The sequence below is a fragment of the Bombyx mandarina genome, chromosome 10, assembly GCF_030267445.1.
Source record: "Bombyx mandarina strain Sakado chromosome 10, ASM3026744v2".
NCBI lineage: Eukaryota > Metazoa > Arthropoda > Insecta > Lepidoptera > Bombycidae > Bombyx > Bombyx mandarina.
In genome coordinates, this window is record NC_143217.1 from 9,788,127 (window position 1) to 9,804,307 (window position 16,181).

At 36.8% G+C, this 16,181-nt stretch overlaps 1 protein-coding gene across 4 annotated transcripts in view; it reads right to left on the reverse strand.

The window, feature by feature from the left end:
- LOC114251014 (voltage-gated delayed rectifier potassium channel KCNH8) overlaps positions 1-16,181 on the reverse strand; it is a 91,309-nt gene that overhangs the window by 32,394 nt on the left and 42,734 nt on the right. For all 4 annotated transcript variants that reach the window (XM_089730653.1, XM_089730654.1, XM_028185159.2 and 1 more), the window contains exon 3: positions 1,337-1,449. In XM_089730653.1, the coding sequence (XP_089586779.1) occupies positions 1,337-1,412 (76 nt within the window). In that variant the 5' untranslated portion in view covers positions 1,413-1,449. The remainder of the gene's footprint in view (positions 1-1,336; positions 1,450-16,181) is intronic.

Here is a 16,181-nt window from a genome sequence, read left to right on the forward strand (position 1 = left end):
TAGATGGGTGGACGAGCTCACAGCCCACCTGGTGTTAAGTGGTTACTGGAGCCCATGGACATCTACAACGTAAATGCGCCACCCACCCTGAGATATAAGTTCTAAGATCTCAGTATAGTTACAACGGCTGCCCCACCCTTCAAACCGAAACGCATTACTGCTTCACGGCAGAAATAGGCAGGACGGTGGTACCTACCCGCGCGGACTCACAAGAGGTCCTACCACCAGTAAGCAGTATTCGCTAATGTTCCTATCAAATTTACTGATTGATGAAGTTACACGATTTCCCTGTTCTTATCCAATGCATACGAGCTTACGGACCTTTCGATGGTGAGTAGGTAGCATTACAGCAAGTCACTTAGAATTGGTTTCAGACCACGTTTGAACAAAGACATTTTTAAGTCAGGAAAATCCGCCTAAGGTTCTATACAGGAGGAGGAGCTCATGTCTGTGCGGGATTTTACATCATAAATATTTGCCTTGAAACGCGCCGTGGTTGAACTCAGCGATTTATCATAAGCAGTTCCGCGTAAGCGAACATATATCTTACATTGTAATCATTTGCTAGGATCTACACCTCGAGACATGGGCATAGATTATCCTTGAATTTATTGTACAATTACTTAAAATTAAAGCATTTATGGCTTAATAGATAAGACGCTCCGAGTTTTTTTTTATGTTTGAGAGATTACTGGTGGCCCGGAAACCTTTCCAGTTTTACCAGGACAGGTGGGCGAGCAAGGGCTCAGCCAGGAGGGGTGGGATTTGCTAACAGCTACCCGAGCGCCTCCAAAGGAGACCTAGCAACTCAAGATTAGCTTCGCGAATTAATCTACTGCCGGATCGGAATCGCGACCTACTGAGAAGATCCGGCCAGAAACTCAGCGGGCTGATGTTTAGGTTAGGCTGCATGTCGAACTCTTTGCCGAGTTCGACGAGTACGGTTACCGGGGTCCCTACTCCTAGTGTTAGAGTTAAAGGTGTCTAATGCAAGGGTTATTGGATCTGATGGATCAGTACGGACGTGCCTAGGGTGTCGACGGTGACTGGCTCCTGCATGGTCAGGATTCGGAGAGTAGTCAGCGGCGGCAACGATAAGGCGATTATCATGACGACGCTCCGAGTATCGTAGTCTATGACTATGTCGTAATTTAATCACGGGACCAGTTCAAATTTGTCTATATCAACGTAAGAAATTCCATGATACACGTACACAACTTGTGACCTTCAAAAACGTGGTTCACGATAAGAAAATAATATACGATATGGATGTCGTTCAGCATCCACTAGTGGAATTGAGGTGGGAAGAAAATGAAGACTATAAAGGAATACTTACGAGTGCCATCGAAACGAGTTGCGATGGTATCGAGGAAGGTGTTCTGGGGCGCGAGAAGCCCCTTGCGCACGGGCATCCCCTTACGACGCGCACCACGCGCACCCGCCCTCGATCTGAAACAAAACAAACAAGAATGTACTTTCCTAATGAAATACGTACTCAACAAATGTCCACGATTGACTTCCACGGTGAAGGAATAACATTGAAGTCGTCGTGGCCTAAGAGATAAGACGTCCGGTGCATTCGTGTTGAGCGATGCACCTGTGTTCGAATCCCAGGCGGGTACCAATTTTTCTAATGAATTACGTACTCAATAAATGTTCACGATTGACTTCCACGGTGAAGGAATAGCATCGTGTAATAAAAGTGAAACGCGCAAAATTATAATTTGCGTAATTACTGCTGGTAGGACCTCTTGTGAGTCCGCACGGGTGGTTACCACCAACCTGCCTATTTCTGCCGTGAAGCAGTAATGCGTTTCGGTTTGCAGGGCGGGGCAGCCGTTGTAACTATACTTGAGACCTTAGAACTTATATCTCAATGTGGGTGGCGCATTTACGTTGTAGATGTTTATGGGCTCCAGTAACCACTTAACACCAGGTGGGCTCGTCCACACACCTAAGCAATAGAAGAAAAAAAAACGTACAAGTAGTCATTGTACGTTACCTTTCCCCTATGCGTACTTACTACAAAGGTTGTTGGAAAGAGATCGCTATTAATGAAGATTACGGCACCGTTTGCTTTATAGCCAAGACTGGAAAATTAAAAACAAATCCAATATAATGTAATGTAATTAGTTCTTTATTATTATTTTTCAGCCCACGGACGTGGACTGCGAGAGATAGGTTTCCTCCAAAGCTGGCCACAGTAATCGAACCAGTAGGTACGTCAAACACGAAAATATATCGAATTCATAATGTAAATGTATCGACACTTCGATACGAAAACGGATTATTACATTAAATAAATAATAAATAAATAAATATTTACTAACAATCACGCCACGTTAACTGGTCCCGTGATAAGTTCATAAAGAACTTGTGTTACAGGTACCAGATAACGGATATAAATGTAAGATTTTTATTATACACATACATATATTTAATATACATCCATAACCCTGGAAAAGACATTTATATTTATCATACAAATATCTTCCCTTGGCGGGATTCGAACCCGCGACCCCCTTGTGTAGTGATCATGTCACTTACCACTACACCAGACGACCGTTTAAATTACATTAGATGGTAGTCAAGCCTTTACGTTAACGTTCGTCAAAACATTTTTCGTGCTCTCGATTATGAGTATAAGTTTCGAGTTTCGAGAATGTGACGATTTGATTTCGAAACGACAGCAAGTAAATTCATTCGTGCTCCTGAAATTAATTCTTTTTACGGACGGTAGGGGCGCTGTTTATCGTATACAGTCAAACCTGGATAAGCGAGAGTTCAAGGGAGCACAATCTCATTCTCGCTTATAGAGGTTTCTCACTAACCAGAATTTCTCGCTAATGCACCCTCTGAATTTCATTTCGGGATTTTCCGGATTCAAACGCATTCACAATTTTAAGTTTATCACTTAATAATGACAGTACTTTAATTTTCCGTTTTGACATGATGCAGAACAGAACTTTCCTTCGCAATTTATTAACGATAAACTGAGTAGGTCCGACAAACAGGACGGCACACAGGCACACGTGTCCATTCGAAAAAAATGCGATAAAATAACAACGTTATTTAGTTCCACAAAAGTTAAGAATGAATCATAAAATAGCAGATGTTAAATTTGTTATTTGTTTTGTAATTTGTTCCTCCTAAATAATATAAATAAATAAAGCTCGACTGTCGCTTATAGAGGTATAGATAAGTAGCAGTCTCACTTACGGAGGTCCATGAGGGAAAAACGACTCTCTCTTACAGAGGTTTCTGTTTCTCTCTAATTGAGGTTTTAGCAGCTTAAAATGACGGGTCCTGGCTATTACTCTCACTTATATAGAGTTTTCTCACTTATCCAGTTCTCACTTACCCAGGTTTGACTGTATATTCTATTCTATCCACAAAAAATGACCCACTGAGTTTCTCGCCGGATCTTCTCAGTGGGTCGCGTTTCCGATACGGTGGTAGATTCTGCGAAGCACGACTTTTGCTAGGGTCGTCAGGTTTGAGCCCCGTGAGCTCACCTACTAGTTAAGGTTACGCTGAAATAGCCTCTCAAGGCTATCAGCTTAAGTAAGGAAAAAAAAAAGAAAAAATGTATAGGAATATTTTTTCTGGATAGCGATACGAATACTGTTTCGATAGTCATTCGTGCTCGCCCCTCTACAAGTTGCATACACAGCAGATTCCCGCAACTTTTAGCGGGTCGGCGTTCCACCTCGTGGGATGCCAGCGTACGCTTCGCTTTCCGGTTCGCGGTCGCTATTCAAGAATTTTTCGGAAGCCATCTGCTATACGAGCGATGTGCTCTACCCGGTGCCACTTCAATCTTGCAATCCTTTCAACTGTGCTAGTTATCTTGGTTCTTCTCCGAATCTCCTCATTCCTGATTCGATTTCGCAAGGAAGCTCCGTATTATTATTATTAATCCTATAGTATTTGTTGTTATCTAAATAATATAAAACAAAGTGGCAGTCTGCCTCTTTTGTCTGATTCTCTGCTTACTTCATACTACTGGTTTTCATACGGTTTTTACCAATAAAAAAAATTATAAGCGAGAAAGATTTGGTTTTATAATTTGTAAATATTTTGGGCAGAATGGCTGAAATGTCACTGACGGTGCTGTACAAAAAATGTATCGTATGCGTAATGCGCTTGACAAATTTTAAGGGGGGGCCGCAGGTGGAAAAATAGAAAAAAAAAAAATTCATTATCAAATGAAACCCTTAAATTATTTATAATGATTGTGTTGTTGTTTTATTACGCTCGTAAACAAGTTCATATGTAGTTCATGAGTAAAATAAATGAATATGGCAACACAGACGATTAGAAACAAAACTAAAATTTTATGGGGGCAGGGAGTTATAATTATTATTATTAGAAGACCAAAAGGAGAATAAAAAAGGAGTATCTAAGTCCGGTGGGTCATCACCATCCTTCCTATTTATGTCTTGAAGCGGTCATTTGTTCGAGCTTTAACGGTGGAACAGCCTTTGTGCTATGTAATTTAGACTTCGACTAAAGCTAATATGAAAAATAAAAAATGAAACCGTAAATGCTTCAATTTATTCTCTCACTGACTAAAATATTTACTAAATTAAAGTTTAAATTTTAATACGCCGATTGTACACGTGCTTTACGTAAAATAAAGAGTCATATGTTCAAAGTTTCGGGGACAAAAGTAAAAACTAACTGGTCCTAACGTTAACCACTCGGGCTTCAACCAGCCACGTTCAATAGAAAGTTTAGTTACATTTGTTCAAAAGTTAGAGCATGGGAATAGTCTAAATACTCTATGTAATTTAATACCTCTTATGTGGTAGGTATATACCTAGTCTTGCCATAAATACTGAGACAAAGGAAAAAAAACATCTATTGCGAATAACATTTATTACTTTTACAGTGTGTTAGTTTAATATATAAATAAAATTACATACATAAATAAAAAGCTTATTCGAAGTGGTCTCCATTGGCTGCAATACAGTCCTTTAAACGTTGAGGCCAGTTATCAATAGAAGCATGCACTCTTTCCATGGGAAAATTTTTCACTGCCAATCGTACGGATTGTTTTAGGGACTCCAAATTACCATAGCGTTTAGAGCAAGCCGTACATAAATACGGTCATTTTGTTTGTTAAAATGTTGCTCAATTGTAAAAAATTTCTCATCCGTCAACAAATTTTTTCTATGACCTCCCTTTGCGTACCGCTTCAGTAGTTGTTTCGATTTTACCACCCTATTCTCTTTTAAATTATCAGTTAAGAAATGACCAGTACGTCTCTTATAGGCTGTAAGTCCTAAGTCATCTTTTAAAATACGCGACATGGTTCTAGTTGCTATCTTCATCTCCCGAGATAAAATCTTTTGCTTTCGGACAGGATTTCCTTGCATTCTTTCCCTTACTGCTTTGACCACCTTTTTCGTACGAACACTACGTGGACGGCCAGATCTTTTTCTGTCACAAACAGAGGTCTCATTGCACCTATTAATAGCCCGGTACACAAACATTTTACTAATACCAAGCGTATGGAGAGTTTTAAGAATTGCATTTGGCTCCATACCTACTTTGTGTAATGCAATCACAGCGATTCGGTTCTCTTTATCACCCCACTCCATTTTAATATCGCAAAATATTGTACAATGTATTGTCACCAAAATGAGAAAACTCAATGAGCAATCATATAAAAATGACAGATTCCAAATTCAAATGTAATATTTTGTTTATTTTTAATTGTAACAATTTTTATGGCCAGACTAAGTATATTACTGCGGCTTTATTTAAAAACCTAAACATATTCTTTGTCAAATAAATGTCTACTATGTGCTAATTATAAGGTTTTTTTTGCACATAATACATATTGCTTTGACCGCGACTATATTCCTATCGTATACTAATTTTCTTTTAATAATAATAAATAACCTTTCAAGTAACCCAAAATTATCCGACATCCCTTACCAAGAACCAAGATTTAGCTTTTGTTTTGAGAGGAAATAGAAAATAATAAAATCAGTATACAAGTTTACCAACAGACCTAAACAAACAGCTCCTTCGTGACCCAGCTTACGTTTGGACCATCGACACGATTTTTCAACAAATTCGCTATGCACACATTATAGGTGTAAGTACACTTTCTTCTTGAGGGCACAAATATACATGGCAGACGCTCATGGTCCTTTTGAAAAGGGTGACAGATGCGTATTAAAATTCATGAAAAAATATTTTTTTATCTTAGGCCTGTTTTTATTAATGAATATTACATTAATCTGCTTTTTTCCTTTCACATTTCGCTCTTTGTTACTTTACTTACTTATTTTTTTGTTTTCGACAGACGTAGAACCTAAGTCATAAAATTCTAAAAATATTCGTGACACTATTTTTAAGAATTCAACTCTATCGACAAATGAGTCAATACATAAATACACTATTTAAACATTTCTTGCATAGAATACGCCTAAACTCGTTCACGCTACAGTAAGATTGACAGTTCTCCAAACCACAGCCCTAAATTCTACGATGGTGGCTACCCACAATATACTCAGCTAAACTATACAATGTCAGTCTTACTTAAAACATGTATAACTGTATATAAAGTATACATGATTTACAATTAATGAAAATACGGTCGAATACAAGATCTATTCATTTAAATATGTGCATAACATTTATTCCCCTTATTCAAGCGACAACATTTATCTTCTCAGAAAGTGTATTTATTTTTAATCCAAGGTCTCTCTGAGTGTAATTAGGAAAACGGTTTAGGAAAACATTTCTCCGGTAATTCTTTCTTGGATATAATTTTAATGAGCAAAGTAAGATTAGCATTTCGATCTTAATACATATACGGAGACGGTCATTAGTTTGGTAGCTAAACCAAACGCAGCTCGATTCCCGAGAGATGGCGGCACGATTGCGGTATCGTCGGAACTCCGCTAACTTCGTGTTATGACAGAGCCTAGCCGATATGCCTATTTATCCTGCGCATAAACGCCCTCACATTTACCAACCAGCCTTCTTGAAAAGCGGTGCCTCTGTTCTAAGAACTGTCATTCGTTTTCGTTTGCTAACGTCAAGAGAAGATATCTAAATTGTTCTAAGACAACAAACGTGATTGGTGTACTAAATATTTCTTTGAGCTTGATCACCCTATTCGTCCCTACGATGTTTGACGATGGTGTTATAATAATTGTTAATAATTGTGGCTTCTCCAATATACATACATTATAATATATTTACACTAATAAAGTGCTAACTCTGCTACGAATTACCTCTGTAAAATGGTTTTTTTGATCCCTGCAACTACATTTTAATGTATAGCTAAACACATAAGTCGAATCATAGTCATATAATACGGACGTGAGAGATCTATCTATTTCCAAAGTGTAGGTGGTAATCATAGTATTTTATTCACGCATTCCTCTTTGAAGGGTAGGATACAAGTTCTACTATACAATTGAAACTTCCTACTCAGATAACCGTCCTTCCGTAATTAGTTTGTTTATAAATGAATTATTAAAATAAAAACAAAAGTTTATTCTTCATTGCGTTTCATATTAGTTAATTCATATTTCGTGAACCCGCAATGTAAAACGAACAGAACTAGTACCTCCATGCACCAGGTCACGAACAGCGCACGTAAACAATTTTTTTTCTAACAAAATTTCGGTTTGTGCCGTGTGTTGTGCAATAAAAATCTGCTGGTTACAAAACAATCATTCGCTTCGTGAATATCCTCTTCTTAATTTCTATATTTTGACAGAAATCAAATTTAAAGTCGAATAAGGGATCAAGATTTTTTTCGCGCTAGGCATTCCACGAAACCGGACGCAATTATTTCTGTAAACGAAGTAGTTAATGATGTATCGAAAGTGATTCGTTAACAACGGCACACGAGTAGGTACGTTTCTAGCCTTTTCACGTTGTCATAAACTTTTTACGTGCCATAAATAATAAAGCAGTAAATACGAATTAATGGTTTTTAGAGGTATCGTTCCGCTCTCTACTCTCTCGGGAACGAGGGTTCCTTGATATAAATAAATCTTGTTGATCTTGCAGTTTCGCTAAAGATATAATTCCCTTCATAAATCCGTTATTACGGGCATACGTTGTAATTTATTAACCATTTCGTATAAAGATATCGTTTAGATATGGTCATACTTTATACGAAGCCATTTTCTTCACTTATTTTTCATTATAGAGCAATGTTTCAGTCAGTCGTACCAGTCTTAAAATAAATACCGGTATAATAGTTGTAGGTACATCAGTACCATTTCCAAAGAGGGTTGACATCAGGTAAGCATCTAGTCGTAAAATTTATGCCAAATTCCTATGCAACATGATAGAATAAATAGAAAAAGAAGACAAATTGTGCTGACTCTAAACAATGTAGTGTAAGGGCAAGAAAAAGAAGTATTGTTGATAAGTACAACTCGGACTTCAGTCTCATATCTCGAAGTGGATGGCTTCTTGCTCAGAGCAATCAATGTGGGCCGTGAGTTGTATTGTCCCCCTATGGTAATAAAGTTGAAACTTAACAATGCATTTTTGATTCGGATTTGTTGTAATAGGTATTTCAAGTGGGTTTATGAGTTATGAGCTTCAATAATTATGGTAAATTTATTGATGGATATTAGAAGTATCTCTTTATCTATATACATGTGTCTAACATCTATCTATGTTTATTTCTTCCGTTTCATTCAGTTTCGCATGTTGTTTTGTTAGTCCCACTCAAGCTTTATCTATTAAATGCTAATAAATTAGGCTTCCGAGATGGAAAGCGCTATTTAATTGTGATTGGATGAGTCATTTCATATGAAATTAGTAACACATTTTGAGTGTGAAATACGACAGAAATATTCGCCAGTAAATAAGGACCAAATCATCTTAATAATAGCCTTAAGTGATTTTTCTTTATACTAGTACAATAGCATATCCTTTGGCATCTCATTATTATCTAGAATAAAAAAATGATTTCATTCCTCAGTTTGAACCCACCGAACTGCAGTTAAAAGAACATACGATTGTCGCGTCTTATTTATCCAATTCAAATAATGACGAAAAAAATTTATCCAGTACTTAAATATTGCTTTAGTTGGTATGTGTTGTTACTATGTGAATAATTTTAAGCCCTTAAATTAAAATAGAGCGATTACTGTGAACGAGCACTGGAGCAAACGGGAATCACTTCATAAGTTTCTTTGAACACACACAAAACAATATGAACGTTAACAAAACATCACTGCTTATAAGCCCCGAGTATATTTCACGGGTACTGTCAAAAGTTACGTTCGTATCTAATTACATTTAATTTTACCCGTCAAAGGAAATTGATATTAAGCGAAATGAATGGTATCAAATAATTTGTTTATAGAGATACCCTTTAAATGCCCTTTGAAATTCTCGTCGATGTGGTGCTGCCCTTTGAACTGATAATTGTTAAATAAAAACAATTAGGCGAACAAAAGGAAGACACGATTCCAGTTGCAGTTCAGAATGTTGATTTTGTTTTATTTAGCGACTTCACTCGATGCTAGTAGGAAAGATGCTAGGTGTTTTGTAAATTTCTCGTAATATAAAAGATAAGACGCCTGGTGCACTTTTATCAACGATGCGACTATGCCAGTGCTATGCTTTAATCTCGTAGGCATGTATTTTACATGTATTCTCAAACCGAATCGAAATGGAAAAAAGTATTTATGTCAATTATAATCTATATATTAATACGTGAAGCAAAAACTTCGTATCCCTTTTTACGAAAATTGCGCGGACGGAGGAGTATGAAATTTTCCACAGTTATAGAGAATATAGAGAAGAAGTTAAAAATGCTAAAAATTTTTTTAAAATAATGCATAAAAGATACATTAAATCAACAAAGAAAACATTACACACACTACATACCATGTATTTGACGCACACACGCATGCATACTATTTATTGTCAGACTTTTGTTCTTGACGTCTGTGGTCAAATTGAGAATAGATTAAATATTGTTTGTCTTTATTAATATTTTTTATAGTGTAGACTTGGCGATATTAATATTTTTATAGTGATTATAGAAGTATAAAATGCAATCATAATAGTGTACAAACTTATTATACAATTCCAATTAATTATAGTCGAATTTCGACTACTGCGGGACCACTAGTAATAATAAAAATTCAAAATCCTGCATCTTTTAAAGCTATATTTTCGTTGTTAATGTCAAATCGTAATATTTTTGTTATTTAGGCATTTTGTTAAACTAGGAGAAAAAGATTTTAGCACATCATAATGCTTAGATTTTAATTAGAACATAGCTCTAATGTATATTTTCTCAAAAGACTATGGATTCATTTGTTTTCCGTAACTGTCCTGTGTGTTAATAAAGATCGTCCTAGAATCATAATTACCATTGAATAATATGCTCAGATCGTTACAAGTAGCCCTAAAAATACCTAAATCAATCCAAATTGATCACCAAATCGAATCTATTATCACTTGAAAATAGACTGATGTAGCTGATTTGTTTTTCGATTTGCTGATTTATCCGTAATTGTCAGAACAAAGTAAGAATGAAAGTAAATTATTGGAAATCCGCAGGTAATTTATTTTTTCACGCAATATAAGCATTAGTCACCGCGGAACGTGCCGAGTTTCACTAATTTTGGTTAAAACTTACTGTAACAGCTCGCAGTTATTTTTTAAGTTTAAAATTCTATTACTTGCTTAGAGCATTAACTTTTTTCCCTTCTTCAAAATCCATTTAAAGTGAATTAATGAATTCAAAGAATCTAAGGGGTGGTTCACGAGGACTACGTCGAGTTTTGTACTTGCACAATAATTATTACTATAATTATATAATACAATACGTGTTATTTAATAGCAAAGGGCTTATCTGGAATACAAAGAATTCCGTTGAATTACGAGAAATTAATGAGATGTAATATACTTTTAAATTATTATTTGCGTAATTACTGGTGGTAGGACCTCTTGCGAGTCCGCACGGGTAGGTACCACCAACCCGCCTATTTCTGCCGTGAAGCAGTAATGCGTTTCGGTTTGAAGGGAGGGGTAGCCGTTGTAACTATACTGAGACCTTAGAACTTATATCTCAAGGTGGGTGGCGCATTTACGTTGTAGATGTCTATGGGCTCCAGTAACCACTTAACACCAGGTGGGCTGTGAGCTCGTCCACTGATCTAAGCAATAAAAATAAAGTCTTTGCTGGAATCGAATCACATCCCGAATCATTAATAACGTTCTAAAATCATTAACAAAATCTAATTTGACAGCTGCGTTACAGGTAATTAATGAATTGTAATAGTTATTTATTAGACGATAAATAAACGGAGCGTTGTTAACTAACTCGATCAATTGCATAGCTGGATCAGATCGTTTTCAGTTCAGCGAACCATAACAGAATACCGCAGCCAATTGCCAAATATATTACTCCAACCCTTCTGTGGAACAAATATTAATTATTAATGAAATTCCCGGAATTTCATAAATACAATGCAACAACGAAAATAATTTATTGCTATCATGATAAATAATCATTATTAGAAAAGAAAGCCTGCTAGGGCAGAACACTACCCGCTCGAACCGGCGCACACTGTATTATTATCGAGATCTAGCAGAACTTTGTAGGCAGCGGCTTGGCTCTGCCCCTGGCATTGCTGAAGTCCATGGGCGACGGTAACCACTCACCATCAGGTGGGCCGTATGCCCGTCTGCCTACAAAGGCAATAAAAAAAAAAAAAAAAAAAAAACTTAATTCAATCTTGCGTGAATTTTTTTTTTTTTTTAATTTTACGTGTCATTAAATGTCAATATTAGATGTTATTTCGTATTTCTAAATAAATAAATAACATTAATTATTAATAAAAATCATTTATTTCTTTATTTTCTTTAAAAATATTATTTTTAATACTGCAATTTTGTTCTAAATACACAAGAAATATATTTTACACCCCTGAATATATTCTAAAGAGTAAAAAAAATTCGCATAACCTTCTACCCATCTTCCTCCGTCGAGTAAGTTTCTTCTCCCATGTTCTATTTTGCACTGTTGATTTGGAAGATAGAAGTGGATCTGAACCTATCAGAAATCGGTTAAGTACGTCTCGATTGGTGTTAATTCTGCTTGTTTTCCTGCTGAAATACTCGCGATTCCTCCTATATTCCTTATTGTTCGCTTCTTGAGCTTCTTCTGCTAATTGGTCCAAAGGTAAAACGCATGTTTCAATTACTTCTTTTGAGTGTGAGAGGATTTTGTGTATACTAGAACGCATGTAGTACCAGGAACAATGTACTAAATAAAGTTTTCTTGTCTCTTCGGCATATGCTTTGTGCCTCCAAGATAACAGAAATGTTTGATTAAATCCAGATTGATCCTTGTTATTTTCGCTTACATTTCTCCCATTTAGATTGTATTTTTGCTGTAAGACTACTTATTAACATTTGAAGTGATCTTGGAGGGTTTCTACAGTTCTCTATGTCATAATATTGTAGTATTTTTTCAATTATAAGGTTATTTTGACCTTTTTTTATTACTTGGAAACCATATATTAAAAATATCTCGCCTTTTCATTGCGCTGAAAACAAAAAAAAATGTATGAGCGGGGCAAATAGGAGCAAAGGATTCCAACTAAATTTCAAAGAACATTAACCGTAGAATGCTATAACAGTAATTTCCCGGATACATTTTTAAAAGTCAACACAAATATAAAAAAAAAAAATTTTTCTAGGACTACAGCAAAAACGTTATTAATTAATAACATTTCAATATTATAAGGTTCAAACTTACCTTAACGTATCCTCGATGATATAACAAACGATAAAAATGACCATTTATAGCACTTTAAACGACAAGAACAGACCTGTTCGCATTTAGCAATAAAGCAAAACTAAACAATACACTCGTGCTAGTACGCATAAGCTATGTTTCGAGACTTCCCCTGTGTTGTATGGTGTTACACACTTATTAATTTTATTTAATATCGGTTATTTAGTTATACACCTGTGTAATAAAGGGAGTTTTAGGAATATTTAGAAGAGTATTATTTTTTAATTAAGTTCTGCTAGATCTCGATAATAATACAGTGTGCGGCGCCATCTAGGCGGGCTTCGGACAGTCTGCCGACCGAAAGGGCTGGTGGTCGTGGCGCCGACGACCGCTAGTCCGGCGTCCCGAAGGGGAGGGTGATGGGAGAGATGTGCTCCGCACTAAGCGCTTCACTTTCCCCCCTTTGCCTTTTCATGAGTTCTGTCTTATGCGAGGTTTGGACGTTGGTTGTTGAGCGACAGGAGGTTTTAGTCAGTTCGACTCTGACATACCCCGCCCGCCATCCCCAGACAAGGGCCTAAGTCCGGCGTTTTCGGGCAGAACGCTGGTGTTAACCATATTTCTTTTCCTTAAGGCTCTTGTTAATTTCAATTTAGCACGGCCTTTATCATCGGCATTTTTTTGAATTTGGACAAGTCTTCAGTTTCAACGATTCTTTACGGTGAACAACGAATGAATGTTTTATAAGATGAATTTCCTCTCTGTATAACTTCAAAGACGGATGAACGAATTTTGATTATAAAATTCCAGTAAACCGGAAGCCGTCGAAGGCCTGATTTGAAGATGACGTCGACAGGTAAATTCAACGTAAACACGATTACGGAATATTGCAAGCCAGTGCTTCACTATGACGTAAACTATTCTTATCCAGGGCTTGTGAAATTAATTTCAAATGTTCGATCATCTTTGAAAATGATTATTTTGATTTATTTTTTGTTGTTTTAACTGAGTTTTCATGATCACTTATTGATCATTTTCAGTTACTTTTAATAAAAAATTTAGTAGATAAAGATGTTAGTTTTTTGCGACATGTTTTTGGCGACGTTAATGTTACACCCATTAGATATGGCATTAAATATAAAGTGTATTATTATAACAGCTGTCCTACGTGAACCCATGATGCCGTTAGAAATCCCCTTTGTCATGGTACCACAATTCCAAGGAGTAACCCTGCAACCTTCCACGCGTATCGGTATACTTGGGGTCAATATTTCGAGCGATATCCAATTTCAGAGTCATTGGGAGGGAAAGCCAAGTTGGTCTCCAAAAGAATGGAAGTCCTCAACAGAGCGAAGCGGTACTTCACGCCTGGACAAAGATTTTTGTTTTATAAGGCACAAGTTCGGCCTCGCGTGGAGTACTGTTCCCATCTCTAAACCGGGGTTCCCAAATACCAACTACTTCCATTTGACTCCTCACAGAGGAGGGCCGTTCGGATTGTCGATAATCCCATTCTCACGGATCGCTTGGAATCCCTGGGTTTGCGGAGGGACTTCACTTCTCTCTGTATTTTGTACTGTATGTTCCATGGGGTGCTCTGAGGAATTGTTTGAGATTATTCCATCTTTTCGTTTTCACCATCGCACCGTCCGCCACTGGAGTAGAGTTCATCTATGGTACCTGGAGCCACTGCATTCATTCACAGGGCGTTTCCAGATATCTTTTTTGCCACGTACCATCTGGCTTTGGAATGAGGTCCACGATGTTTCCCGAGCTCTATGACATGTCATTCTTTAAACGAGGCTTATGGAGAGTATTTAACGGTAGGCAGCGGCTTGGCTCTGGGCCGTATGCTCGTCTGGCTACAAGGACAAAAAAAAAAACAAAAAGGGCGAGAATACAGCCGCTATGGATGGATGGTACTCTTAACTAAAAATAGCTCAAGATGTCTTGCGACGCGCCTGCGTTTTTCTGATGAAAGTCGAGTAAAGACCTCGCATACTACATAAATCCTAGTATTGTATTTGTTATCATTACAAAAAGTTATAAAAGTAATAAAAAAAGTTTTGAAGTCGTCGTGGCCTAAGGGATAAGACGTCCGGTGCATTCGTGTTGAGCGATGCAACGGTGTTCGAATCCCTGGCGGGTACCAATTTTTCTAATGAATTATGTACTTAACAAATGTTCACGTTTGGCTTCCACGGTGAGGGAATAATATCGTGTAATAAAATTTAAACCCGCAAAATTATAATTTTCGTAATTACTGGTGGTAGGACATCTTGTGAGTCCGCGCGGGTAGGTACCACCGCCCTGCCTATTTCTGCCGTGAAGCAGTAATGCGTTTCGGTTTGAAGGGTGGAGCAGCCGTTGTAACTATACTGAGATCTTAGAACTTATATCTCAAGGTGGGTGGCGCATTTACGTTGTAGATGTCCATGGGCTCCAGTAGCCACTTAACAACAGGTAGGCTGTGAGCTCGTCCACCAATTCAAAGAACACGGACATTAAAAAGGACAAATCGTTTCCAAATACCAATTTCCCATTAAGAATATCCGTTCAAAACGTTTCATAGTAAAATTGAACCATGTTCTTAAACAATAGACGAGTATATTGGATTAACAGAATGTGTGAGCAATCCGCGTCTGGATAAAGGAGACTAATGTCGTAATGTCTCTTTAATTCCACTCAAATTCCTGCGTAGTACAATACGAGCTCGACCTTAATCCTTTGATGCAAGCTTTGTAAGCTTTTCTATCTCATAATGTTTCAAGGTCAGTCACATAACAGTTTATTGTTATTGCCCGAGCCTGGATTCACTCAGTTCTACGTACACATTAATTTTGTTTACTTTTATTAATAAAATAAATGGTGGTGTTAAATTAGAAAACATTTTACAGCAAAAATGGGCACGATCAACTGATCGTGCTGCAAATTAAATAAGACAATAAATACTCAAATGGATGTCTTCAAAGTAATAGTTAGTCTTTGAGTTACGAAGTAAATTCAATAATATTATCTATTTATTATATTGTGTCTGTTTTTTATCAATTAGGTAGTCCGTTAATAATTTCTACAAAATGTGACTTTTCAAATACAAGGCGTTTTAATCGTTTCACTCGCGCGGATACTTAGACGTAATATATTTAAGTAAGATTATATTTAAGTAAGAATAGTTTGATTAATAGCGGTGTGAATGGATTGAGGAATGGTAATACGGTAATAAAGTGAAATACGTCTAAAACATGATTGATGATTTCGTGTTGTGAAATATCGTGCTACACTCTAAAGATGAAAAATTGGGCGTCTGTGTCTCGAAATACCAAGTTTGATTTTAATATTTTGTCTTCCTGGTGAATCTGTTTACTTATACGGGCTAATTTGTGATATAACTGAATTGATCCCGTGATAAGTTCGTAAAGAACTTGTGTTA